We start from the raw sequence: 24,871 nt of genomic DNA, 5'->3' as shown, positions 1-24,871 counted from the left end.
TTGGGGGAGGGCTGCATTTGACTTTGACGACAGCACCGCATAAGATATCATTGTTGTATTGCAGGGTGTGTGTCCATTTTACTTTTTTTAATGTGGCTACTAGAAAATTTTTAGTTATGTCATATCTCATTTCTCTTTGTCAGCACTGGTCTAGGGTCTTACAGCCCCATGTGGTCTGGTCACTTTCACGTGGGAGCCATCCCCAACCTTCAGAATCTGATCGTTTACTAAGATGCCCAGGTGATTCTTATGCATAGTAATCAAAGCACTGATCCAGGTGACAGAGAAGACACCCAGGCCTCTGATAGGTAACCCCAGAGTGGCCCCAGTCCTTCTGAGAGTGGGGGGATGAGGCAGAGGGAGCAGCAGGGACACCCCTGCTGCCACTGTGATGTCACAGAGGCAGCCTCCTCTGTGTGCTGCCAGGAGGCTGCCAGGACACATGGGTGTCCTGGCCGCAGGATATCCTCTTCATCATCTCCAGCCCACCTCACACCACCTGACCCCTCTGCTGGCAAGAGGGGCCTTGATTCATCTTCAACTCCATACTCATCCCATGCAACCGATTAAAACAGAGCAGAAGAAACACTGAAACCCCTTTGCCTCAGAACTTCAAAAGTGAATGAGCAATTCCTCTCAGCTGACTCAAAATGTTTGTCTCACCCAGAAGGTAGGTACCTCGAATTCTGAAATCTCAGGACTATCTCATGTATAGTACTCTTAATGTTGGATTGGTAATATTGGTAATTATACAAATTCATCAATTTATTTCACACGCTCAGGGTAAGGAGCTTGAGAACACGTGGTAGGATTATCCGAAATGCAGTAAAAATTTGTTACTCAAGCCCAGTTTTTATTGATAAACCTGGTGATGTCCCTACCTTGGCCTCTTGTCTTCTCATCATCTTCTATTAAAACTTCCATTTCTTCCTCCTTTGACTCTTATCATACTTTCCCTCTCTGCTCCCAGGGCAGCTTAGCGTCTTCTAGCTCTTCTTTTTTCCTCTCCATCTGTATGATTCCTGTTACAAAATCTGGTCCCCAGTAGAAGGCCCAACGACCATGGCAGCGATAAAGATGTGCATCACTCTAGTGAACAGAAAGAGACGATGAGGCACCGCATGGTCCCACTGAAAGCCAGCTCTGATTGGAAATCTGCTGGAACTAAGGAGGACAGCATGACCTCAGGTTCTTTCTGGTCTCAAAGAACCTGCAGAGATGCTTCCAGACCCAGAAAGACACTCACAGCCAGCAAAGATGTCTTGGCTTGTTTAGGGTAGAATCCACATCTGGAAGGGACTTGCCTCCCATTTTGAGAAAGTTGGGAACTACCAAATTGCAGCTCTCAGGGTTACTAAAAAAAAAAAAGGCAACGTTCATTCTCCTATATCCTGCCTTTCTCAGGAAAGAAAAATGAAGCTTACAATTAGCCAGAGAAATAAAACACACAGAGCAATGTGGTGTGCTGTTCAAGGTCTGGAATTTAGGGATCTCAGAAGAAAGGATAGGACTGGTTCTAGGAAAGAGACCCTTCTGGGGCCGCGGGGAAGAGCTCATGGTGGGCTCAGTCCGCTTGCCTGGTTCAGAAGCTCCCTAAGTGAATAGATCACAAATAAGAGAACCCTCAGAAGTGGATAGGCATAGGACAGGAAAGCCAGCCACAGTGAAAAAACATTTTGTTGGTTTATGAGGAGAGATACAGAGGAAATATGGGAGAGTCTGTTTATCGGTATAAATCCGCGAAGTTTAAAGTACGCAATCCATCGCCTCATTCTGTGTGCGTTCTCATAACTGGGCCTCAATCTGGGCGATGGTTAAGGTGACTGGGCCTCCCCTTTGCTGCAGGGCGGCCAGGCCATGGCTCAGGACGTTTCCAATATTTACGGGCGGTGTGGCCTTGAGCAAGTCAGACTCTGGGAATCTGACTCGCGTCTAGAACGGAGCAGCCGCCTCTCCTTCGGGCTGGTTGTGAAGATTAAACGTCTGTGGAGGGACTGGTAAGCCGTCCAGGACACGGACGGGGTCCTTCCTCTTCCTTTCCACGTTCACTCCACCGCTTTTGATCTTCACAGCAGAACCGTGAAGGTCAAACTCTTTCTAATTCGCCTCTGAGAAAACAGTCGCTCGGGGAGATTAGAGAACTTGGCCAAAATCTTTAGCCCCGTCCTGGGGTCGTGGGTGGAGCAGTGACTAGAACTCTGATCTGCTGAGGGCTCGTGGCCCCGAAGTTCAGCCTCTTGGACCCACGAAATGAGGCAAAGGCACGGCCTTCCTGCTTAACTGGAGCCGGGAGAGTAAGTTCAGGGGAAGGGCAGGGGGCGGGGAAAGCCTTGACTCTGGATTCCACGGCACCCGGCTCCTCCCGACCCTCGGCCCACCAGACTGCGTTCGGAATTCAGGGGATGGGCAGGGTCTCCGCACTCCCTCCGCCCGCCCCGCCTGGGAGGGACCCCGGGACGCCGCTCCCGTCCCCGCAGGAAGATGGAGAGCCCGAAGGGCCCTGGCGGGGCGCCCCACCCGCTCGGGACCTTCCGGGGCTCGGCCGCTGGGCGGAGCCTAGCCAAACAATTCAAAGCACGCGCCCGCGCGTCGCCATGGCAACGCGCGCCCGCTGCTAGGCGACCGGGAGGCGTAGTAAACCTTGGGCTGGGGTGTTACTCTGGGAGGGAGGGGGCTCCGGGGTGGCGGCGGTGACTAGCCTACGCTCGGGCCTCGCGGCTGCCAGGGGGACAAAGAGAGGGCAGGAGAGAAAGGGACGAGGGAGGCGCACGCGGGATGGAAACGGGGCAGCCCAGTGCTGTCAGCCCGGGGCCGCGCCCTAAGCACCCCTCGAGAGGCCTCTCGCGTTAGACCCCCGCCCCACCCGTCGGTCCCCGAGACCCACCCCCCCACCACCACCCTCACCCCCGCCCCAAGCAGGCCACGAGGGCTCTGTCACCCCAGCGTGAACGATTGCCCCACAGGATGTGCAGATGGGCTGCCCCCCTGATTCACTCCAGCTGCTTGCGGCATGGAAGAACGGCGGCTTCCTCTCCTGGAAATGACTGCATTAGCAAAAGCCCTCAAACAATTCCATTAAAAAGCGGAAAGGGAAAAGACACAGAGAGGAGAGGCCCCCAGATGCTTTTCTTTGGGCCTTCCCACTGCACAGAAGTAGGTGTTCCCAAAACTCCGGGACCCATGTTAGGAAGACAGGAGTCGTTTTTTATTCTGTGAGCCCCTAGGGTCATGTGGACATAAAGCATGGTTACATGAGAATTAACCTGACGCTAGGAAATCCCAGAGCTCAGTGTCCTAGAGTGGTGTTAGTATTTTGGATACTCGGCATGGGCATTTTAGTGGCATCAGTCTTCCCTTTAGGGCTGGGAGGCAGATATCAAAAATGTCCTGTGTGAACCGTCTTTATCTTCGTTAATAAATGAGTCACATGTCAGGCATTGAAGTAAAAATTGTAATTTAGAGCTTCGAAAGCTCGGACGGTTCAAGACATGTCAGCCGAAAGGGCTCCAATCAGTGGGGAATCACCGAGCTTGGGAAAGGACATAACATTTCCAATCTGTCACTGGCTTGTGAGCAATCTGATTGTACCCTGGTGTCTGTGAACTGAAGGTAATACTGGTTCATGAGGTCACTGCTGTTTTCTGGGCTTGGCTGGTCAAACAGCAGGAGTGTTTCCACAGGTGGGAGGAAATGTATTGGCAGAGGGTCTGTGTGATGAAACGCTGGGTGCATCTGTATAGAAAGGCATAGGGTGTTTCTGTGGACCTGTGGACACTGCTCTTCTGTATGTGAAGCAGGAGGATTCGTGTTTCCTCTACAATAGAAGGCTGTTTGAACACTTTTCTTCATTATCTTATCTTCACCCATAGTCTTCCTAATTGTATTCTAATTGTATTCATGAGCCTGGTTTCCATTTCACACTTCATTCATTCATTCCATCCATTTGTGGCTGTTAGGGCTAGGCTCTGAGGATCAACAATGAGCAAAGCATAGTTGCTACTGTATCTAGAAACTTAGCCAAGTGGGCAGAACAGCCAAGTAAACCATATGATGAGTTACATGAGAGAGGCACACAGTAGAACACGCGCAGGAGCAGAGAATAGGGTGGTGTAGATCAGAGCCAGTGACAACCGAGAAACATTTACTTACTCTCCATTCCAGCCTTTTGTCTACTGAGTAACAGAAAGGAGTTAGTTAACAGGAACTGGGTCAGAAATCTGGCACCTGGGAGAAGGACAGAGATACTACTATCTGTCCCAAACAAACCTCTCTTGGGACAAAATGCCAGAATGGATATATTAAAAAAAAATGGGGATCCTGTAGCCCCAGGCTTGGACCTGAGGGAAGTGGTATGCTATACAATCTTCCACTGCTCAGCATCTCAGCATTCTTACGCATTGTTTTAATCACTTGTAATCTTCAGCGTAGTCACAAAGCAAACTGAATTCCTGTTTACAAAGTAAATGTGGGTGTCCCAAGACCAGTTTCTCTTCATTCATACCTAGTAAATGTGGTTTTCCACAGTGCAGGGCGTGGTAACTTAAGAACTTAGCAAGACTAGGTTAGTCCCAGCCCTTGGCTTTGTGATGTCATAAATGTTCAGTTGCACATACATCCCTGTGAGGTCAATCCTGAGATGGTAAAAGTCCAGCACACAAAAGTTCAATATTTTTTTTTTTGTTTTGTTTTTTGTTTTTTTGCGGTACGCGGGCCTCTCACTGTTGTGGCCTCTCCCGTTGCGGAGCACAGGCTCCGGACACGCAGGCTCAGCGGCCATGGCTCACGGGCCCAGCCGCCCCGCGGCATGTGGGATCTTCCCGGACCGGGGCACGAATCCGTGTCCTCTGCATCGGCCGGCGGACTCTCAACCACTGCGCCACCAGGGAAGCCCTTCAATATTGTTTTGAGATGTGGAATCTTCTCGTCTGTCTTGAATCATGAGCTTCTGAGCCTAACCAAATTATATTTATGTGGCATTGACTAGTGATTACTTTTTCTGTTCTAAGAGAAGAAAGAGAAGAAAAAAAATATATTAACATGCCCAAATTACAATGAAAGGAAGTGAGTAGGATGCTGGGCTCTGATTTTTGTGGCCAGGCAGAGAAATTCATGTTTTGTCAAAAAGAGGAAATTAGACCTCGTGGCCCAGGGTCCTTGGGGAGGGAAGGGGGGTGGTCTCAGCACTGAGCACAGCTAGGAGGCAGCCAGCCAAGCACACACACTAAATGCACAGCCTCCTAAGGGGTAGATTCAGGCTTTGGGAAGGGCTAAAATAATTCGAGAGGCCCTCTTTAAGAAAAAGAACACAAAATGACAAGTACAAATTAGGTAACAGCATCTTGGAAGGGGCCTGAGTAAGTGGGGGACCACAAAGCTGAAGTTGCATCAGCTACACTCTCGAAATCCACCTCTAGACCTCCTCATGTGACCCACCTGAGACTCTGCCACTCCCATCCCCTTTTCCCTGGAGAAGGCACACTTCGGGCTATTAAGACACAGAGGGCACGGTTTATGAGCAGAGGCAATAAAAACCCAAAGAGCACTGTGCCAAACGGTGACTCAAGCGGGATATGAGAAGTGTCTCCAAGTATTTGAAGGGTGGAAGCAGAGCGAAGGGAAAAGAATTGCTCACTGTTCTGGGGTGGAAAGGGAATGAGGATACGATTAAGTAGAGAAAAATGTGAGCAAAACTCATCAGGAAACATTGGCTAACTGTGTTTTCTGTTACTGCGGAGCTGTATTTCCCATGGGAAGTATATGAGGACCTATTGAGTTACTGAAAACTAAAACTGGCCACCAGAAAAATGTGCCACAGCACACAGTCTTACAAGATGTCCTCAAGGGAGCAGCTGGATGGCCCCAGAGTTCGTTCTGAGCTCTGAATTCCAGAAGGCTGACGTACGGCTTCTATAGATTCGTGTGTGGGGAGGCCAAGGGAAGAACAAAGAGCAAGAGCCCCAGCCTGCCCAGCGGGCAGCCACCTCCACCCAGCTTTGCCAACTGGGTGGGGGGGAAGGTTGTGTCCGAAGAGGGAAAATATGGGGAGACAGCGCCACCCAGCGTTGAGATGAAAACTGCAGCCTACAGATCAACAGCCAATTCAGGGGTAAAAAGTGACCACAGGCATCCCTGCTCCCTTCCCCCAAAGGAGAGGGAGTTCTGTCACCGTGCAGAAAGGGCCATTTAGGTGATACAGACATCACGCCTGGACAGAAGTACATGTGTAAAACGTGCTGTTAAGAGTAGAGAACATACCCGGTGACAGACTCATTTGGCTGGAGTGTGGACCAATTCAAATGCCCCGAGGGAAGCCTGCCTTTGATTCCCTAAACCAGCTGCACAAACATAGGATGGGAAGACCATGACTTGGTTGGTGGCAAATCTGGATGAGGTGGCAGAAGGGCAGGGCAGGGTAGAGAGGCTTTCATTAAACGTCAACCCAAAGTGAATCAAAGAGGTGTGATTTTATGGTACATTAATCCCCTGGCTATATAGTTTTCAGTCTGTTCAGCTTTTTACTTGTTTTTTGGTCAGAGGGGCGGCTCCCAAGGTCCTCACATGCAGAACCGGAAACCAGGAGTCCATCCCTGGTTGGGTACCAAAATCCTTCTAAAATTACAGCTTCCTGGGCCTCACCCCAGAACCACGACGGCCGCTCAGCATGGAGCCCAGGAATCTGCATATCTTCCAAAGTTGCAAAGATGTTCTGATGCTCAGAATTGAGACCTACTGCTCTTGAACAAGCAGCAGACTTTGAAGACTTTACAATCAAGGCAAACAATCAGAATGGAATATAGAAAACGTCATGGGAGGGGTAGAGTGTGACATGGACAAAGAAAAGGGAACTGTTCTTAGGAAGCAACATTTTCAAAGAATGAGTGACTTTTATTAATCTTGATGAGAAGCAGATCACCAGGTAAAAGAGAAGACATTCCAAGAAGAAAGAGTATCTTTGTTTTTATTTTTTTAAGTTTTAGAAATCATTTTTTAAAAGCTAAAAAATTTTATCCCTTTGCCCAAAGATTGGGAGAGAAATGATAGATAGCTGTAGCATTGCTGACCCTGGGATTTATTTCTCTCCAACCCTCCTCCAACTGCATCCTCACCCCCAACCCTACCTAACACTCTGACGGTCTCAGGATGTTGTAATAATCCTTACTAATATCGCTAACTGGACAGTGGAGACCACCCACGACACCAGAAAGCCTTTTCATACCCATGGCTCCATGAGGCCCTGACACTGCAGGTCATAGAGCTTATTAAAGGGATGGAAAACCCAACACAAGGGAATGGGAGCTTTTGTAGTAATGGTGACTCTGGAATATTTTGTCTGCCATAAAATCAAGACCAGTCCATTCACACTAGTTACCTAGGGAATGGCAGTGAGATGGAAACTCAGTGATCAGGTACTCTTTAAAGAAATTTCCCTCTGCACATGCAGAGGTCCAGGTCCTTGCTTCTTATGCTGAATCCCAGATCCCCACTGGCAAGCTCTCCTGTGTAATCTCCCAGAACAGCTGGGTCATGATTGCATTGGCAATTATTAAATGCCCAAGTTCCCTGCAAGCAGCATTTAATCAGGAGGTACTCCAAAAACTATGAGATAGAGGGGAGGGGTGTGGGAGGGGGAGGGAGGAGGGTGGAAAGGGAGTTTTCCTTCTTTCAACACTAAACCAAAGGGATTTGGAGCACAGATGACACCTGCAGTCCTTCTGGACAAACCACAAGATGCTGACCATGGCCAAGGTAACCAGCTTCCCTCTCTTATTACTCAGAACATAGATTCCATAGCTGTTTTGCACCTGATTCTTTTAAGAGATGTGCCAGTCTCATCAATTTGCTCTCCGTACTAGCCTAAGTTAAATCTGAGTGTTTTCTGTTAACCTATGTCAGTGGAAGAATTACTGACATTTTCACATCTATGTACTTCCTAGTAGATCTGAGCAGGGAAGCCACACTCTGTCCCTTTTCTAGAGACTAAAGAGTCCCCTTGGCTTGGGGCTTATCAGTACATGCAAAGACAGAACTTGTCTTCTAGCTGCTACTTCTCCATGATCCCCTTAAGGAAACCGTCGCCAAATTAGATTGTTCTTCCAATTCAAAAAGTATCTGGATCCTAGTGAGAAAAGGCATATTTTGGGGGGAGGAATAAAATATGTGATGAAGGGCATGGCACTGTGGGTGTTGAAGACAATTCTTGAAAAGCCTTTTGAATGGATTCTCATTCGATGATCAAGATAATTCTTAAATGAGGCTCCTTGGTGGACGCTCCTGGAAACAACCTCTTTGGGCTTCATTCTAAGCTCTTCTTCATCCTCTGTATCTCAATTTCTTCATTTGGTTGTCAGCTTAGTGCTGCTACAGAGTGGTTGTACTGTGGCGAGGGGTTCATTATTCTTATTTCGGAACAACCTGAAGAGTAACTTACAAATATATGTGATCTGAAATGGATTGAGGGTAGAATTAACATCTGATGTGATGTGATAGTAGATAAATCTCCAAGCCGTAAGTGATTGAAAATAAAGTTGTCAAAAATGTAGACTTGCATAAACCCTTAGTTCTACCTTTATGCTGGATGATTGAGGAAGATGTCTCACCTTGAAGTCTATTTCCTAGTCAAGCAATGGATACAAAAAAAGAAAGAATAACTAACTCATAGTAACAGAACAATGACAAAAACCAATAGGATTTTCATAACTAAAAACAAGAATAAAACGTTCTTTTGCAGGAAGAAAGGGGCCTCATAATGACTCCCATATCTGGAGTCTTGGGACTTATTGATGATCTTATAAGATCATCCCCCTTCCAGATGCCATGGCTTTTGAGTCCTCAGCAGGGTCACCCAGAAAATTCTTGATGGAGTTAATTTGTTGAGTGCTTTAAAAAAATCATATTAGCAAATTGCTTTTCAGAAGCTGTTTCATCATACGTTTTGCTTACTGGCTTTTTATATACATGAGAATCTGGTATATTTCTTATTGCTATTAAAAAAAAAAGAAAACCTGCACTTTGTGGTATGCACGGTTTTAGTGCCTGGAAATTCTGAAGAACAAACTGTTATGCTTCTAAGAGAAAGTTCCCTGTTTAATGTAGAAAATGTTAAGCTGGAGACGATGAGAGGAGATGGGCCTGTTTCATTCAGCTATGGTTTTATTTACATCTCTTAAGCTAAGCAGATTTGGGTCTGATTAATCCTGATATGAGCGATCGCCTAGAAAGCTCAAGATGGTTTACTTTAAGAAGTGTCTGTCAGCAACTAAGTATGGGCTTCTTCTCCATTCAGTATGTATTAATATAACAGTACAAACTGCTTCGTAATGCAAACGTCTCAAAATCTGAGACCTGTCAGATTTCTTTCTTTTTCTAAATCAGCTTAAATCTGGCTCCAAGCCACCACTCCCCAACACTGAAATATCTAATAGTGGATTTTTTCAGCTCGCCCTTCTCTTCTCTTAGGCTAAAAATGACGAGGTCAGGGCCTCCAGCCAGAGCTACCCGGGCCACAGTCATTCTGCAGCCATGCACTGGGTTACCCCCGGGAGTCAGGCACTGCGGCTGCATCAGGCTGTGGGGCCGCCCCTGCACGTTCCTTGTCCCCACCCACCAAGGGCACCCTCCCGTGTCTCCAAGGTCACAGCACTCGGCGTCCAGCCTCCATGGGTACCACGCAGCCACCTGGCATTTGAGATTCTGTCATCTCGGGGGCAGTGGATGGAAGCTGGACCCATATCGCCACCCCTCTGAGAACCCATAGCTTCCTCTCCTCTCCAAAGGTTGCAGCATCCCCACATCCCAGTTGGTCCACTGCCCTCTTATCCTCAAGGGCCCAGTGCCTCTATCTGCTCCCCCAGGGAGGATCCACTTTAACATTCGTTGATAGGATATATGCCCCTTTACTCCTCTCAGAGGAATCTAATGCAGGGAGGAAGACATCCAAAACTTACGTTGTCACAATAACAAATACCTCCACAAGTCAGTGCTGCTACCTTTCAAGGAAGACAAAGCCGAAAATTACCGGCAGGGGCATTTGGAGAGCTCCCAATTCTTTTTCTCAACCAGATCTATACTAGCTCAGTGGCTTAGTCTCATTATTATCGGATGCTTATTCAGATTATCCCCAATAAGCGTTTTAATATAATAAGGTCCGGCTTAAATAAACATCATCACTACGGTGCCTACTCTGGGCCACTCCTGGAGCCCGAGCTTCCTCACGGCTACTTGGAGAAAACTCCCAGTGGCTCGTTGTGCCCATCTTGTTGGAGGAAAGTGGCTCGAGCTTAGGGAGCTGCAGGGGAGGGCACTGATCTCCGAGGAGGCTCTGAAATCAGGCTCCGCTCTTGTGTTTGTCTGTTACAGATGGAGCTCCCGAAGGCCTTGTCTGACCAATGGACATGCCTATCTGCCTTCCTCAACATGCTATCACGCAGCCTTTCCACCGCATCCCTGCTCAGCAACTACTGGTTTGTGGGCATACAGAAGGTGCCCAAGCCCCTGTGCGGGAAAGGTCTGCCAGCCAAGTGCTTTGATGTGCCGGTGCCCTTGGATGGGAGCAGCACAAATGTATCATCTCTGGAGGTGGTGCAGTACAGCTGGGAGACTGGGGATGACCGCTTCACCTTCCATGCCTTCGGGAGTGGCATGTGGCTCTCCTATGAGGAAATCGTGGAAGACCCAGGTGGCCCCTCACCCCACCCACCTGATATCTTTTCCCCACCAGGGATCTCACGCAGGCAAAGAATCAGTGGGATTCTTTGTACAGCCCTCACTCACCCCTGCCGGGCCCCACCTCCGCCTCGGGGTCTCCCCACTCTGCATTTTGTCCCTTCCCCATCAGACTCCCTCGTAATAAGGTCCAAAGTCCAACCATCTGGCGTTTCACCTCCAGTCTCGCTGGTTTCAAATAGCATTACCCTTAAAGGGTTTCATGCAGACTTTTTTTTTTTTAATTGGGGTAGAGTGGTTTTACAATGTTGTGTTAGTTTCTACCGTACAGCAAAGTGAAGTAGAGTTCCCTGTGCTCATGCAGACTTTTAACATTATGAGAATTTCCATCCCAGCGAGCTAGAGTTGCCTAGACAAAACGAGGAGAATATCATAGAAAGAGCCGGGGCTCTGCCCAGCTGTGACCTTATAGGAAGAACTTCATTCCTACAGGCCTTGATTTTCTCATTTGTGAGATGCAGGGATCAGTGTAGATCGCCTTTAAATAAGACCCCAAAAGGGTGTTGGTTACTGCTAAAATTGAAAAGGTAGGGGAGGCCTTCCCTGGTGGCGCAGTGGTTGAGAGTCTGCCTGCCGATGCAGGGGACACGGGTTCGTGCCCCGGTCCGGGAGGGTCCCACATGCCGCGGAGCGGCTGGGCCCGTGAGCCATGGCTGCCGAGCCTCCGCATCTGGAGCCTGTGCTCCGCAGCGGGAGAGGCCACAACAGTGAGAGGCCCGTGTACCGCAAAAAAAAAAAAAAAGAAAGAAAAGAAAAGGTAGGGGAACTGAAGCCCAGAGAAAATAACTAGATTGTGGAAGTTGGACCCAGACAGACCCTCCCATGTCTCACGCCGCTGGGTCTCACACTCGCAAAGCAGGCGCTGTGCCAGCCCGTTAGGTAAGGGTCGTCCTCGGGTGGGGAGCAGTGGGGTTGAGGACATCCCCTCCTCCCTGCTCAAAGCATGCAAAGATTCCCCTGGTCATGAAGCTTTTCTAAAGCCCAGAACTGTGTACAATTTGCAATCTGCTGCTTCTCCCGATTTAGGCTAAGGGGAAGAGGAGATGGGACAGGATTATAATTCGTGTGTATTTACATTTATACTTGAGTTATTATTGTGCCACTTAGCACTGCTCCAACTCCACTCCCGGAAACAGTTTAAAGCCCTGCAGCCCAGTGGTACAGCAGGAGCAAAAGGTGCTGGTGAACCAATGCTGGGGACATTCCCCGGGGTGACTCAGGGAAGTGTACTCTCCATTATCAGGACTTGAGAGAGAAATTAATCTTGGATGACTCTGGCCCACTTTGTTCATCCATCCATGCATCCTTCCCTGCTTCCAAAGAGACATTTATTGCCTGCCTACCACCTGCGGGGCAGGCCTGTGTAGGACCAAATGGAGCAGTACCTGGGATGGGACTGGGGAAAAGTCTGCATCCCTCATCCAAGGCAGCACCTCATCGCCTTGTACCTTGTCTGTTTCAGGAGAGAGGTGCCGAAGTTTGCTTGAACTCACACCACCAACCAAGAGAGGTGAGAAAGGATTACTGGAATTTGCCACGTTGCAAGACCCATGTCACCCCTCTCTCCGATTTGGAGGGAAGCGGTTGATGGAGAAGGCTTTCATCCCCCACCTTCCCTTGGGGCTTGGGGCAAGTATGTAGCTTTGATAACAAACTTAGTTGCCATTGAGTTGGGCCTCTGAGTATCTAAACTGTACTGTGATCTCTTGCTTTTCTCTTCTTCTGAGCCTCACAGGGTGACACAGACTCCTGCTAGGCTGACCCTCATTCATATGCAGGAATGCAAAAAAGGAACAGCAGGGACAAATAAAGTCCACAAATAGAAATCCACCAACAGCTCTAACCTACTCCAGTTGCCAAGTAACGATGTAGAAAGCTTGGGTTTTTCCCCCCCTCCCCCCCCCCGATAATTTTATCGTAACATAGAAAGAAGGGAGTCAAAGAGGGCAAGGCGGGGGTCGGGATGGGGGGAGGAAGAAGGGAAACAAAATGGATTGCTCCAACATTAAACTTTAAAACAAAGGAGAAACAAAAATGATAACTAGCAAAGTCATATCCCTGCAAGATTTGGTGAAACTTGGATGATTTCTTCTCAAACCTCCCTAAGAGTCTTTACAGGCAATCAGGTGTACTTGGCTATGTACTGGGTACTGAGCAGAGTGAGAACAAAGAGCCCCAGGCTAAGGGCTGTCCCAGCTGCTTTCAGCTCTGTCTCCTCCTCTGGTGCAACGAGGCTCTGCACTTCTCATGGGCAGCATTTGTTCACCGCCGGTTCAGTTAGTTAACTGTCAGGGTGAGGGTTCTTCTTCCTCTGGTTTCTGACAGAGATCCTACGGCTATCACTGGGAGTCCGATTCGCCTACCTCGGACTTGAACTCATCGGCTTCCTCCTCCTACTGATGGACTTGCTATTCACGGGGAACCGCGGCCGTGGCCTCAAGCTGAGCACCTTCACCGCCATCTTCTCCGTCTTGTCAGGTGAGCATCTCCAGAGCTGGAGAGGAGGGTGGATGTCCTCTGCTGCCTTTGAAGCACTAGCCGGAAGGCTGGAGTATCTGTCCCAAGGGAAGAAGGAGCCCCAAGGCGGTCTAAAGAATGGAGCCAGGAGATAACAGCACAGGCGTCTTTAATTTTAAATTGAAATAACACGCGAAATGTTACCTTTTGCTAAATGTTGTCCTTTGCTAAATGATTTCTCTCTAGGTTCTTTTTATTTGCAAGTTTTCTCATTATGTACAATACATTTTGGTTAATTTTTTTTTTTTTTTTTTGCGGTACGCGGGCCTCCCACTGTTGTGGCCTCTCCCGTTGCGGAGCACAGGCTCCGGACGCGCAGGCTCAGCGGCCATGGCTCAAGGGCCCAGCCGCTCCGCGGCATGTGGGATCTTCCCGGACCGGGGCACGAACCCGTGTCCCCTGCATCGGCAGGCGGACTCCCAACCACTGCGCCACCAGGGAAGCCCCTGGTTTACTTTTGAGTCGTGACATCCACACAGCTTTTCCACACTCTGTTGGATAAAGTGAGAGATGCGTGTAGACAAAGGACAGGGCCCATACTGGGGGTACAGGTGGGAAAGAAGTAAAGGGAGCAGCAGCCTGTGTGCAGCCTCGACTCAGAAATGTTCCCACAGCTTGAAACCAAACATCTGCGGAAGCGATTGCAAACACGCCTTCAAGGAGAAGCCCCCGCTGCAGAGTAGTCCCCCTGGAGCGTGGTGGCATCGGGGTAATGGAACGCCTCGACACAGGTTGTACCTGATGCCAGATGAGGAGGTTGCTCCCAACCTGTATTCCCTGTACATGGCAATGCCAGCCTGTCTCTAAGGGAACTGCCTTCCTGTTTCCTCTGTAGGCCTTCTGGGGATGGTGGGCCATATGATGTAGTCACAAGTCTTCCAAGCAACGGCCGACTTGGGTCCAGAACACTGGAGGCCCCATGCTTGGAATTATGGCTGGGCCTCTTAGTAGATGCTCCTTCACCTTTCTCTTATTCCCTGGTCCATCTTAAGTAGATGCTTGCTCTGCGTCCTTCTGCCTTCTCTTCATCCCTCATCCCAGATGTCCATTAGTCACTCAGAGGGCTGGACCAGCAGGCCACGCCCATTCTCCCCCCCCCCCCACCTTCTGAGGAGGTACAGAGTGGATTCCTCGGGCTTATTTTTTCTGCTGATAAAGCTGTAACAAGTGCTTCTTCACCCGATATGTATGACGCCCTTGGGAAATGAGACTAATTTTGCATGGCTTACGGAAATGATGCTCTCTGTTTTATATATTTTATGATTCAAGGTATTGGGAGACAGAGAAATGAAGAATTAGCCTTGCAATCTGGATCGGAGTCCATTCCTGTGAATGGCTCACTCTTCTCCTGGGACGAAGAGTGGCTTCTCCTGCTTCCATTCTTATTCCATCGAACTGTGTTAGAAATGAAACTTCCCCTACCAGTCTCTCTCTAACCCTTAAAGAACTAAGGGCTCAGTTAGTTTAGATTTCTCTTTAAAAGAGGGAAGCAGCAACCATGATGAAACACACACATTCAAGGGAAACACCCCCTTTGTTTGGGTTCCTCACCTTCTCCCTTGAGGAACGCTCTCCATTCACTGCACAGGTGCCGACTTGGACCTACATGAACCGTCTGGGCTGAGTGCTAAGCGCTTAACAGTGCTGGAAAGGCAGTCCGTGCTGAAGAGGCGTATGGAAGCCTGTATGTGTCCGTCACAGGATCTCCTCCCCTTTTCTCATGGTGTAATATGTGCTGTTGGATTCAGGGGCCTTTGATCTCTCCATCAGCCACCCGATCAGTTTAGCTCATTTTCCAGACTCACCGTTTCTCATCTTTTGTCCATTTTCAAGCCATTCTGGGCATTTCAACTGCAGATCTCAGACTTCGAAACTCCCACCAGAAGCGCCCTCAGCCTGAGTCTAGTCCGTCAGAGGCAGCGGAGAGAAACAGCAGTAGCAGCGCGTAGCCTCTAAGCATCACTTGGCCTCGTGAAACACCCACACACACAGCCTACACCACTCCTGGTGTCCCGCGCTTCCCATGGTCATGGAAGACTTAGGGGTTTGACTTCCGCAGTTTTTAGGAATGTGTTTGATACAGTTCCCTGGTGTCTTTTTCTCTTTGTTGGATCCATCCAGCTTCTCTTCATCTCCAGCATCTCTTCCGTCCTTTACAAACTCCCGTAAGCCAAGAACCACACCGTTTCCATAGTAGGCAAATTCCACTACAGCGGCCTAGAATAATACCTCTAGATGTGTAGTCAGTGTTTCCTGAATGCCTCTCAGAGGCTCAACTTTGTGGACCCTAAGACAGCTAGGTGCGAAACCAAGGAAGATGGAAGAGGTATCTGGCAGGAAGTATGTGTGTCAGGGAAAGGAGGGATGTAGTGCCTCGGGCTGTGTCCACTGTGTCCAGCTGAGCTACAGCTCTATGGAAGCTTGGAGATTATACAAGGGTAACTGTAGCTTGGGAAACAACTGTCCAAAAAATTGTATGGCAGGGCGGGAGTGAGTGAGTGTGTGTGTGTGTGTGTGTGTGTGTGTGTGTATGCACAAACATGAAAAATACGCCACCAGGTATAAAAGAACACAGCACCAATCAGTGCAGTGAAAATGGATCCGTTAAACTCCTAGCCTGACTTTAACACTATACGAGTCATTGTCTTTTACTAGGAAACATTCAGAACCTACCCTAAGACAGACCAAATTCAGTCCTCTTGCCCACAGCTCTTTACCTGCAACGTGGTGGAAGGCAACACCACGAGATCCTTAAATCCCTAAGGCGGCATCGGCCCAGCTGACTAGTGGGAAGGGATCCCGGTATTTTTCTTTCAAACCCGTAAGGAAGTCAGAGTCTTACAATCCAGTTTTTTTTTGTATATTTGTCCCTAGCACGGCCTGGGTTTCCTTCACCTGCTGCATGGCGTCAGCTGTCACCACCTTCAACGCATAGACCCGGCTGGTGCTGGAGTTCAAGTGCAAGCACAGTAAGAGCTTCAGAGGAGCCCCCGAGCTGCCTACTGCATCACCACCTATGTTTCCTCCAGGACCTGGCGTGCACAGCCCACCCGAGGGGCCTTTGACCAGCCACCCCCAGTACCACCATCAGACCGTCCGCTCCGTCTCCGGAGGAGTGGACTTCTCCTCAGAGCTACACACAAGGAATTTCAACACGGGACCAGCTGGGAGCCTCAGGAAGAGGCGGCCGGGTCATCTGTAGAGGAAGAACAGTGTTAGAAGTTAGTGGGTTTGGAGAGCAGGCTGAGCCCTACCTTACGTGTTGCTTTGTTATCAACATGTGCTTAACCCAAAGTCTGCTTCTTGAGCGTGATTCTCAGAGGTTAAGAACAAGGGTATTTAAAGTCCAAGTCCAGGGGGCATGTGCCCGGTGCCCTCGCTCCCTTTTCTGTCACAGCTTGGTCTCACTCCAATCTCCCACCCCCGCCCCCCGTGTCACTCATTCAGAAGTCCCTTCTCGCCTTTCTGACTGTTGGTTATATGCCAGGTTCTGGGAGATAAAAAGAGGAGTAAAATATAGTTCCTGCCCTCTAGAGGCCGACCAACTTGGCCATCTGTCCTGGATTTGGAAGAATGGAGGTGGGTAGTTGGTGGTGGCTCAGCTTTCCGTGGTGCACTTGACTTTTCCTGGAAGCCACACACTGGAAGGCTCTCCTAGGAGGTCTGACCCGTAGAACGGGCATCCTCTGCACTGCCTACCGCGGTGTCCTGCATCCCCGCGACAGGGAACATGTCACATCACGTTAATTACACATTATCCTCAGAGCCATCAGGAGACTAGGACACACGAGAAGGCTCCTGCAGCCTGCGGGGACAGGCCACCCCCAGAACGGCCCACTGAGGCCATGCGGACAGGATGGCAGCCCCCCAGCAACCAGGCTGCAGTCTACACTCCCCTCTGAGCCCCACCTTGCATCCATCCACTCGCCCTTTCTCTTTTCCGTCAGGGAAAACCCGCCATCCTTGATGGCTGAGAAGAATGAGAACAGCACACACGTATGCTCCTACACACAGTGTTTATTTGTTCTGTAACGATTCACATCTTAAACAGTGCTTCCTGACAACGTACCAGCCGGCTCTTCTCTAACACAAGCAGTAAGGGCGGCCATTCACAGTCGAGGTGGGGGTAACCACACTAGAAGGGGGAGCAGAGCCCCTCTGGGGGTGGGAGGATGTCGTCTAGGGTAGAGGGCTTGCACGGGAAGGAAAGAGGAGAGACTGGGAGAAGGAACACCCCGGCATTCACTGAAGCCAATCCTCTTTCTAAGTAGCGCTTGATTGGCTCTGCTGGCAACCCCGAAAGAGAAGAGCACTTCCTATCTTTGACGTCTGGCTGGGGGGTTGCCTGCGAGGAGAAGGAAGTTTAGGGACACATTGGACGAGACCAGCACCCACACCGATCAGGTGAAGCTTCCTCGATCTTCAGCCGCCATTTACTCCCCCTGTACCGGCTGCAGGAGGAAGAAGAAACCTAGAGCTTGTGTCCTGTGTTTAGCAAGAGAGATTCAAACTGATCAGAGACCAAACAATCTATGTGAAGTTAGTCTGCAAACACACCACAAAGAATTTAGGGCCGCTGTTTTCCCTAGCTGGTGCTTAGGTGTTTCTGGGACTCGCCCAGCATAAATATAGTCTCCTGCCCCCAACAGTCCTCCCAAACCAGATCCTCCGTAAACAACTTTGCGTTTGACTCCTGCCTAAAGTGGCTGGCAGCCCTGAAAGCCTCCACGTGGTAGAGAACGAGGTGGCCCAGCCCAGGCCGCCACTCAGGCTTCAGGTATTCGGTTGACTATGAATCAGGCCTTAGGCTTCTCTGCTAGACTGAACTAGATCCTACGCCCTTCTGCCCAGGCAGATTCAAACCCTAGAAGTGAATCTGGAAATCAATCCCAGACTCTTGGGTGTGTCCTAATTGTTCTCCCAAGTTCACAAGAAGCTGGACCCACACGTGCCTTCCAAAGTGTTGAAACCAAATTTGCTTTCAGGGACTTCAGGCGGGAAGGGGGCAGAAACCTGGCGAGGCCGGTCTACAGGCCAGGCAACATGCCTGCTTACAGCTCCGGCTACCAACCTTCGGTTACGTCACAACGCCTACCAGTGGGCAACTCAGACATACCCCTTTAAATCTGGCATCCCGATTTTCTGGAATCTCTTTAGTAACACAAGCTAAAAAGACAAGGGCTCAAGTAAAGAGAGAACCCGAGCGCACTCAGGGATGACCTATCAAAATTGTTTGAGAAGAACAGCGGTTCTCTCCCAGCTAACGTGGGATTGTCTGCTATATAAACAATGACCTAGAAGTTTAGGGGAGAACCTGATAAAGTAACATATTCATACAGAAGAAGGAAGAAATAAGCTCTGGAGATAATTCTAAAGAACTTCTCCATTTATAAAAAGCTATAGTATTTACACAGACATATTCTCAAAATACTCTGCTTCAAAGGCTCTACAAGGAAGGGAGGGTACAGGGCAGAATGGTTGCATGCTGGACTCGAGGAGCCAAAGTCCAGAAACAGCTTCACTCTCATGCAAGCAAAGCAAAAATATCCCTGAATAAAAAGCAAAATGAGAGGCAGAAAGGAGGACGCCCACTAGGAGAAGATGCTGAGAAAGCAGGGCGGAGATAAAGGGGACGAGGCTGCCAGCCTCAGGCATTCCTGACTTGAGTTTTCCTCTAAGCTGTGGACGGTGCACACCTGAGCACGTCCGAAGTGACCACGGTAAAACGCTCGTGACTGGAGGAACTACCCGAACCACGTCCATAACCTATGGACCTTGTCAGAGGTGGGGTGTTTAAACTTCTCCTGTTCCCCTTCTGATAGGAACAGGGTTATTGTTATGGTCACTGAATACAGAGCAAAGGAACATGTGAGGAGAGAGGAGACAGGAGCCACAAAACAAGGAAGAGATGAGGATTCCGGGTGGCTCGCGCCATCCCCGTGTCAGTCTTTCTCTCTACTGTAGCCGAGGTACAGGTAGGGGGAGACGAAGGGGAGAAATGCTGAGGGGCCCTCCAAGTCAGAGGTAGGCTATCTGGGAGTCTCAAGAGGCCCAAACCAACCAGATGTGTTTCGGACGGATGAGAACCTGGGTCCCTGGAGCTTAGGACATACTTATCTAGAGAAGGTTTCATCACCACACCAACAGATACACACTCAGGGCGTAACGCACAACAAAATGTTCCAGGGAAGGACTTCACTGGAATTTCCCAGCAAGGGTTCATAAATTAGACACACAAAAAATAACACAAGATTCACATTTCCAAACTATCCACACAGAACACCTAGAAGGGGTTAATTAGGGGGTTGGAAGGGCAGCACCCCAGCCAAACGGATCGTGCTGTTATCCAAGACCTCCAAGTGCCTTCCAAAGTGTTTGGCAACATTCACGCAGATGTGGCGGAGTGGGTGACAGAAGTCGTCCTCTCCAGCTGGAGAGAGACGGTACCATTCAGTTCGCTTCTTCTGAAACTGAAGACTCCAGCAGCCTAGATCTAGGGAGAAGAGTGCAAGCATCAATGACTTTAATTTTTTTCACGGGAGAGACATGGAGGGACCCTAAATGTCAGAACATCCCTCTATTTTCCTGTCCTTTTGTCTAGCCCCAGTGGTTTGTAAGCGTCCCTCCAGAAAGGCCCAGAGACTTTACCTTTTTCCATGATATGTTCTTCAACACTGAACTAGACCGTAGTATTTTCAGAGGGGTGGGAGGGAGCGCTGCATTTTGAGTAAGAGAATTCTTCATGGTATGTAACTGTCAGAAGCCCTGCACAATGCTGGCACAATGAGCCCTTACCCGGAAAAGGCCAGGGGTAACAGTAAAAGCCAGGAGCCCTCACCTCCAAATGTCTCCTAAGAGAGACGGTACCATTTCCAGCTCAAAACAGCTGAGCAGTAGTTCATGGTCATGAAGTACCCTTACAAAATAACACTGGTTGAAAATAACTGTTTCCTGATACCCGGCTACTCAAGAAGGCTCCCACTCCCCAAATCTTCTAAAGAGCAGACTCGGGGTTGGTATGATGTGTCTTCAACCCTCAGTAGTAACCAGCCATTTCTTTCACAAGCTCTTCACCTGGTAGGGAGAGTCAACGAACTTTATCCTAGAGAGGAATCTTCGCAGCTCCCCGCGGCCAATTTTGGGGGCCGTCTCCTTTAGCTGGACCACTTGGCCCTCCATCATTGCCCACCGCAGACTAAGCTTGCTGACCACCAGGGGTGCGGGATGCCCTTCAGAGCTTGGCCCTGTTGTCCTGGTAACATAAAAGGCATCTTTCCAGAGGTCGTTGATCCCAACTGAGGAAAGACAAAAACAAGAGCAGTTAACAAGGACACAAGACTTCAGCTAACAGGAGAGTGGTTTGGTTCGGCAACTGGATTCATTCACTCATTTCCTCCTTTGCTAATTCACAGAGGAAGTTTACTGAGCACCTAATCAACGCAAGGCACTGACTAGACGATGGGTGCCCAGAGGTGCAAAGCAGCAAATTCTCAGCCTCTGTACCTGTGCTTCTCCGAAGCTACTTCTAAGAAAGCCCCAGATCAGGAAGGGAGAGGAATGGCCAACTGTGGCGACAATTTGGTAGAAAAGTGAGTACAACAAACTAGAAATTCTGAGAATTCCTAGACTGTCGGTAGCTGGTGGCATAAGCTATGTACATAGCCAGTGTTTATTTTGCCTCATCTATAAACCAGGTATTGTAATAAAAATGGTCTTGATTCTTAACTACCATTACGTAACGTTCACTGAATAACAATTTATGCTACTACTGAAAAGGAGGTCATTTAGATCCAGTCACAGGATTTTGCAAACTCACACCTCCCCACCGCAGCCCTGCTGCGCACAGAGCCAGTGGGCAGGGGTACTTGCAAGTTCCAGATGAGCTGTTCTTCCCAGTGCAGCCCAGTGGGCCCAGAGTCACAGCAGCAACCTCACCTTCAAGGCAAACGAGTTTGTAAGGAGACAGCAAGTCTCTGAATGGCAAGGGAATACGGAAAAGAAGTAAAGAAAGGAACCATGGCCGGCCTGGCCGGCCCCAGCAGGACTGCAGACTCCCAGAGGCCAGTGTGGGACGGGACCCTCCGAGGAAGGGACCATCAGACGATCCCAGACCAGCTGCGGTGGCCGACTTTCCAGGGCTTTGCATTACAGGTCTCTAACATGTGATCCCAGTTTTGCTCTGTGATATTATTTAGATGCATATATAAAGTAGAACACTTCCAAATGTTAAGGGCGGTTATGAGTGGTCAGATTACAGGTGATTTTTCTTTTTCCCTTTTTCTCCTGGTGCCAGTTTCTATGCGATGGTCATGTGGACTTTAGTCCAAAGAAAGTCTCTACTGAGCCTAAACGAATGCCTTGAGGAAACGTCCTGCCTCTGCTTTATCCTTTGCAGTGAATTCCAGGTCCTAAGCTTCTACAAGGTGGAGAAACTAGTCTGATTTGTATTCCCGGCACCGGGCACGGCGCCTGGTGTATGGCTCATGCTCAGTAAACACCTGCTGAAACATTAGCTCCGTGGACCCCTGGGGACGGGCTAACACTGCCCCGCAGCTTCCAGTATGTTTGGAGGCTGCGGGCCCTCACCCCGTGAGCCGGGTGCTGGGAGGGCGCACTCGGGCGACGGCCCCGGGGAACCAGGGCCACCAGGGGAAATGCACGGGAGCAGCTCGGCGCACTCGTCCTGTCATCTGCAGGCACACACCCTCCCCTTGGTGGGACGATGGCATCACCCTCACCACGGCCAGCACATCCGCTCCCCTCCTCTGTGTACACAGACCCCACCGTCCCTGGGACTTACCCTCTGAAGCCGTCACGGTGCCGGTGGCATTGGCCAGATCCAGAAGAATGGAGGGGAAGGCTGGATGCAGGAGGTACAGGTGGTGAAGGCTGGGTGGCTCGGTTCCTAGGACGACATCCTGACAACAAGCACCAGTGAGAGCAAAGGTCAGTCCACACACCGGCGTACGATGTCACTCAGATGAAAGGGTGGTGGAGACGGTGGTGATTACTCATCCCCTGCGATCCCAACTATGAGGGTGTGTTTGAGAGAAACTCCCACATACGAGAGACATGTCATTTCCAAGAGCTGAAAACACTGATTAAACACTAACTTCTTCAAACCACTAGAGCTAGAAAACACTTTCTCGCTTATAAGAAAAAGAAAGGAAGAAAGGAAATGGGCATGCCCCAGGACAGAAACTGATGGGGGCCCTCGCAGTCTGGTGCCAACGGAGTATTAGGAAGAGGTTCTTCCCTGACAGCAGGCAGGGGGGCTTCGTGGAGGCAAAATCTGCATATTAAAAATATATATATTGAGCCAAAGACATTTGCTTCCACTGGATATTGAAGCCAATCACAAGAGTCAGGCTAAAAAAAAAAAAAAATCACAAAAATCTTATCTGTTCCTGAAATAAACAGGAATGGACCAAACAGAACTCACTAATCGTAATATAAAAATTCCAAGGCCTGAGTGTCAATCTCCTGACCCCCGACAGCAGAAAAAAAATGCACATCAGGGACTTCCCTGGTGGCGCAGTGGTTGAGAGTCCGCCTGCCCGTGCAGGGGACATGGGTTCGAGCCCTGGTCCGGGAAGATCCCACATGCCGCGGAGCAACTAAGCCCATGTGCCACAACTACTGAGCCTGCGCTCTAGAGCCCGTGAGTCACAACTACTGAGCCCACGAGCCACAGCTACTGAAGCCCGCGCACCTAGAGCCCGTGCTCCGCAACAAGAGAAGCCACCACTCGACACAACTGAAGTGAGTATCAGCCCTGCTTCCACACTGTCAGCAGGGGAGGGGACACGTGTGTGGGAAGCTCGCGGTGCCCTCCCACCACTGTCACAGAGCAGGAGAGGGCTTTCCCACACACCTCAGTATCCCAGCACCGGCTCAGCTAACATGACAAGAAAATAGCCCAACTCCCTCCTCACTGCCTATGGCATGGTGCCCAAACTCCTTAGCGCGAAAACCAAGGTCTTATGCCTTTCAACCCCAATCTGCCTTCCTTGGCCTCCTACGATTATATGCCTATACACCCCACGCTCTAAGAACATCTGTGAAACAAATACATGCTTCACTTGACTTTACCTGACCTTGGTCAATCTTATTTCCCCCTTAGACGTCTTCCTCGTGAGCCCATTTCCACACATTAAAACACTTCTTGTCTGGAGGTCCCCAACTTGATGCCACCTTGTTCAAGAAAAGCTCCCTAATCGCCCCCAACAAAATGACTACCCCCCTCCCTTTGTGCTTCCATCTAAACTTCCTATGTGCACCTCTATTACAGCATTGGTAATATGCCTTTGTATTGTGGTCATTTATAGACACTTACATTTGAGAGTCACCTGATCCGAGCCCCTCATTTTATTAAAGGAGGAAACCGGGAAGTTAAATGTTAGGTAGATTGCCCACATTCACATGTCAGGGAACTGCAGAGTTAGGACAACCATTTATGGAAATCTGATCCGAAAGCCAGGGACCATATTAGCATCTTCATTAACGGATAAAGAGCATGAGACTCAAAAAAGTTAAGTCCTAGAGCACAGGGCTAAGGAACACAGGACTCTCCCTCTGTCAGGCTACCCGATCGCCAGGGACCATCCGTCTTCTCCTGCAGAGGGCAGCACTGTTCCTAGTTTACCCCGAGGTCCCTGGCACACAGTAGGTGCTGGTCAGCTGTGTTTAACTGGACTAAATCAGGGTGAGTCTTACTCAAAATCCCCAGGCACCTTGTAGAGGTGGCCCCGTGCCTCCTCAACCCCGTTAAAGTGCTGCAGGACAGCATTTAAGACATTCTCAAACCTGCCTTCCGTGTATTGGAGCTTCTCTCCCGTGATCCCCCAGGTGAACCCTCACCTTCAGCCCAGCGTCCCCCCGCCCCTGCTTTGCCACCCTGCGGCCCCGCCCACTTCCGAAATCTCAGCTTATTCACCTCAAAGCCCAGCCTCAGCCCCCATGAAACCCTCCCTGCCCACTGCAGACCAGGCATGGCAGCCCTGAGAGCTGCTGCCATCTGACAAAGTGACAGAGGGACCCTCCCAGGCTCACTCACAGGATTGGGCGATGCAGCTGACAGCCCTTCAGCCCAGAAGAGGAAGACAGACTTCTGGTCCACAGCGGCTGCTGAGGTGGCCGGAGCTTCTTCCATGTGACACGGAATGCTGTAACTCCAAGCGACCATGCCAGAGTCCCCATCCACCACGATCACCTGCAAAAGAGAAGACGGTGAGCACAGGCCATCCTCAGAGAGACAGCGGAAAACACACGGGCACCCAAACAAAAACCCACGGACGTGCAAATACCACATACATTAACAGGCGGAGCTTACCAGATGCAAACAACGGGGTGCTCAGAGAGCGCTAAATAGGCCCAGGACCCTAGATAGAGTCTAAAGGACTGCAGCCTTCCCAGGTGAGAAGGGACATTGTAAGTCATCTCGGCCTCCTCGCGTCCTCAGATGAGGGGATGGAGGCTCGGGGACAGGAAGTGACACTGATTATTCTGCGTTCGGGACAGTCCTGGACGGAGCAGCCATCCCACCGTGGAGGGGCTGAAACCCGACCCTCATCCCTTCCCTCCAGCGATGCAGCTGCCACGATTACGATTACGGGGAACGTGATTCGGCGAC

At 49.8% G+C, this 24,871-nt stretch overlaps 2 protein-coding genes across 2 annotated transcripts in view; one reads left to right on the top strand and one right to left on the bottom strand.

Annotated features, from left to right (window-relative positions):
• The first annotated feature begins 622 nt into the window (after window positions 1–622).
• Window positions 623–16,458, top strand: GSG1 (germ cell associated 1). The gene is given in 10 exon segments (XM_029206153.1): window positions 623–670; window positions 10,357–10,675; window positions 11,830–11,898; window positions 12,185–12,355; window positions 13,048–13,200; window positions 14,075–14,186; window positions 16,114–16,222; window positions 16,224–16,278; window positions 16,281–16,417; window positions 16,420–16,458. Coding segments are annotated over 10 exon segments (1,212 nt in total).
• Window positions 16,459–17,238: 780 nt separating this feature from the next.
• The window catches only part of FAM234B (family with sequence similarity 234 member B), a 35,920-nt gene continuing 28,287 nt past the window's right edge, over window positions 17,239–24,871 (bottom strand). Inside the window, exons 10-13 of the mRNA XM_029204886.1 lie at window positions 24,296–24,451; window positions 22,040–22,157; window positions 20,314–20,534; window positions 17,239–19,732 (exon numbers count right to left, since the gene is read on the bottom strand). Of these exons, the coding sequence (XP_029060719.1) occupies window positions 19,727–19,732; window positions 20,314–20,534; window positions 22,040–22,157; window positions 24,296–24,451 (501 nt within the window). The 3' untranslated portion in view covers window positions 17,239–19,726. The remainder of the gene's footprint in view (window positions 19,733–20,313; window positions 20,535–22,039; window positions 22,158–24,295; window positions 24,452–24,871) is intronic.

The sequence above is a fragment of the Monodon monoceros genome, unplaced genomic scaffold (assembly GCF_005190385.1).
Source record: "Monodon monoceros isolate NGI ecotype Baffin Bay Population unplaced genomic scaffold, NGI_Narwhal_1 Super_Scaffold_6, whole genome shotgun sequence".
In the NCBI taxonomy this organism is placed as follows: domain Eukaryota; kingdom Metazoa; phylum Chordata; class Mammalia; order Artiodactyla; family Monodontidae; genus Monodon; species Monodon monoceros.
This window is presented reverse-complemented; position numbering and strand designations above follow the sequence as displayed.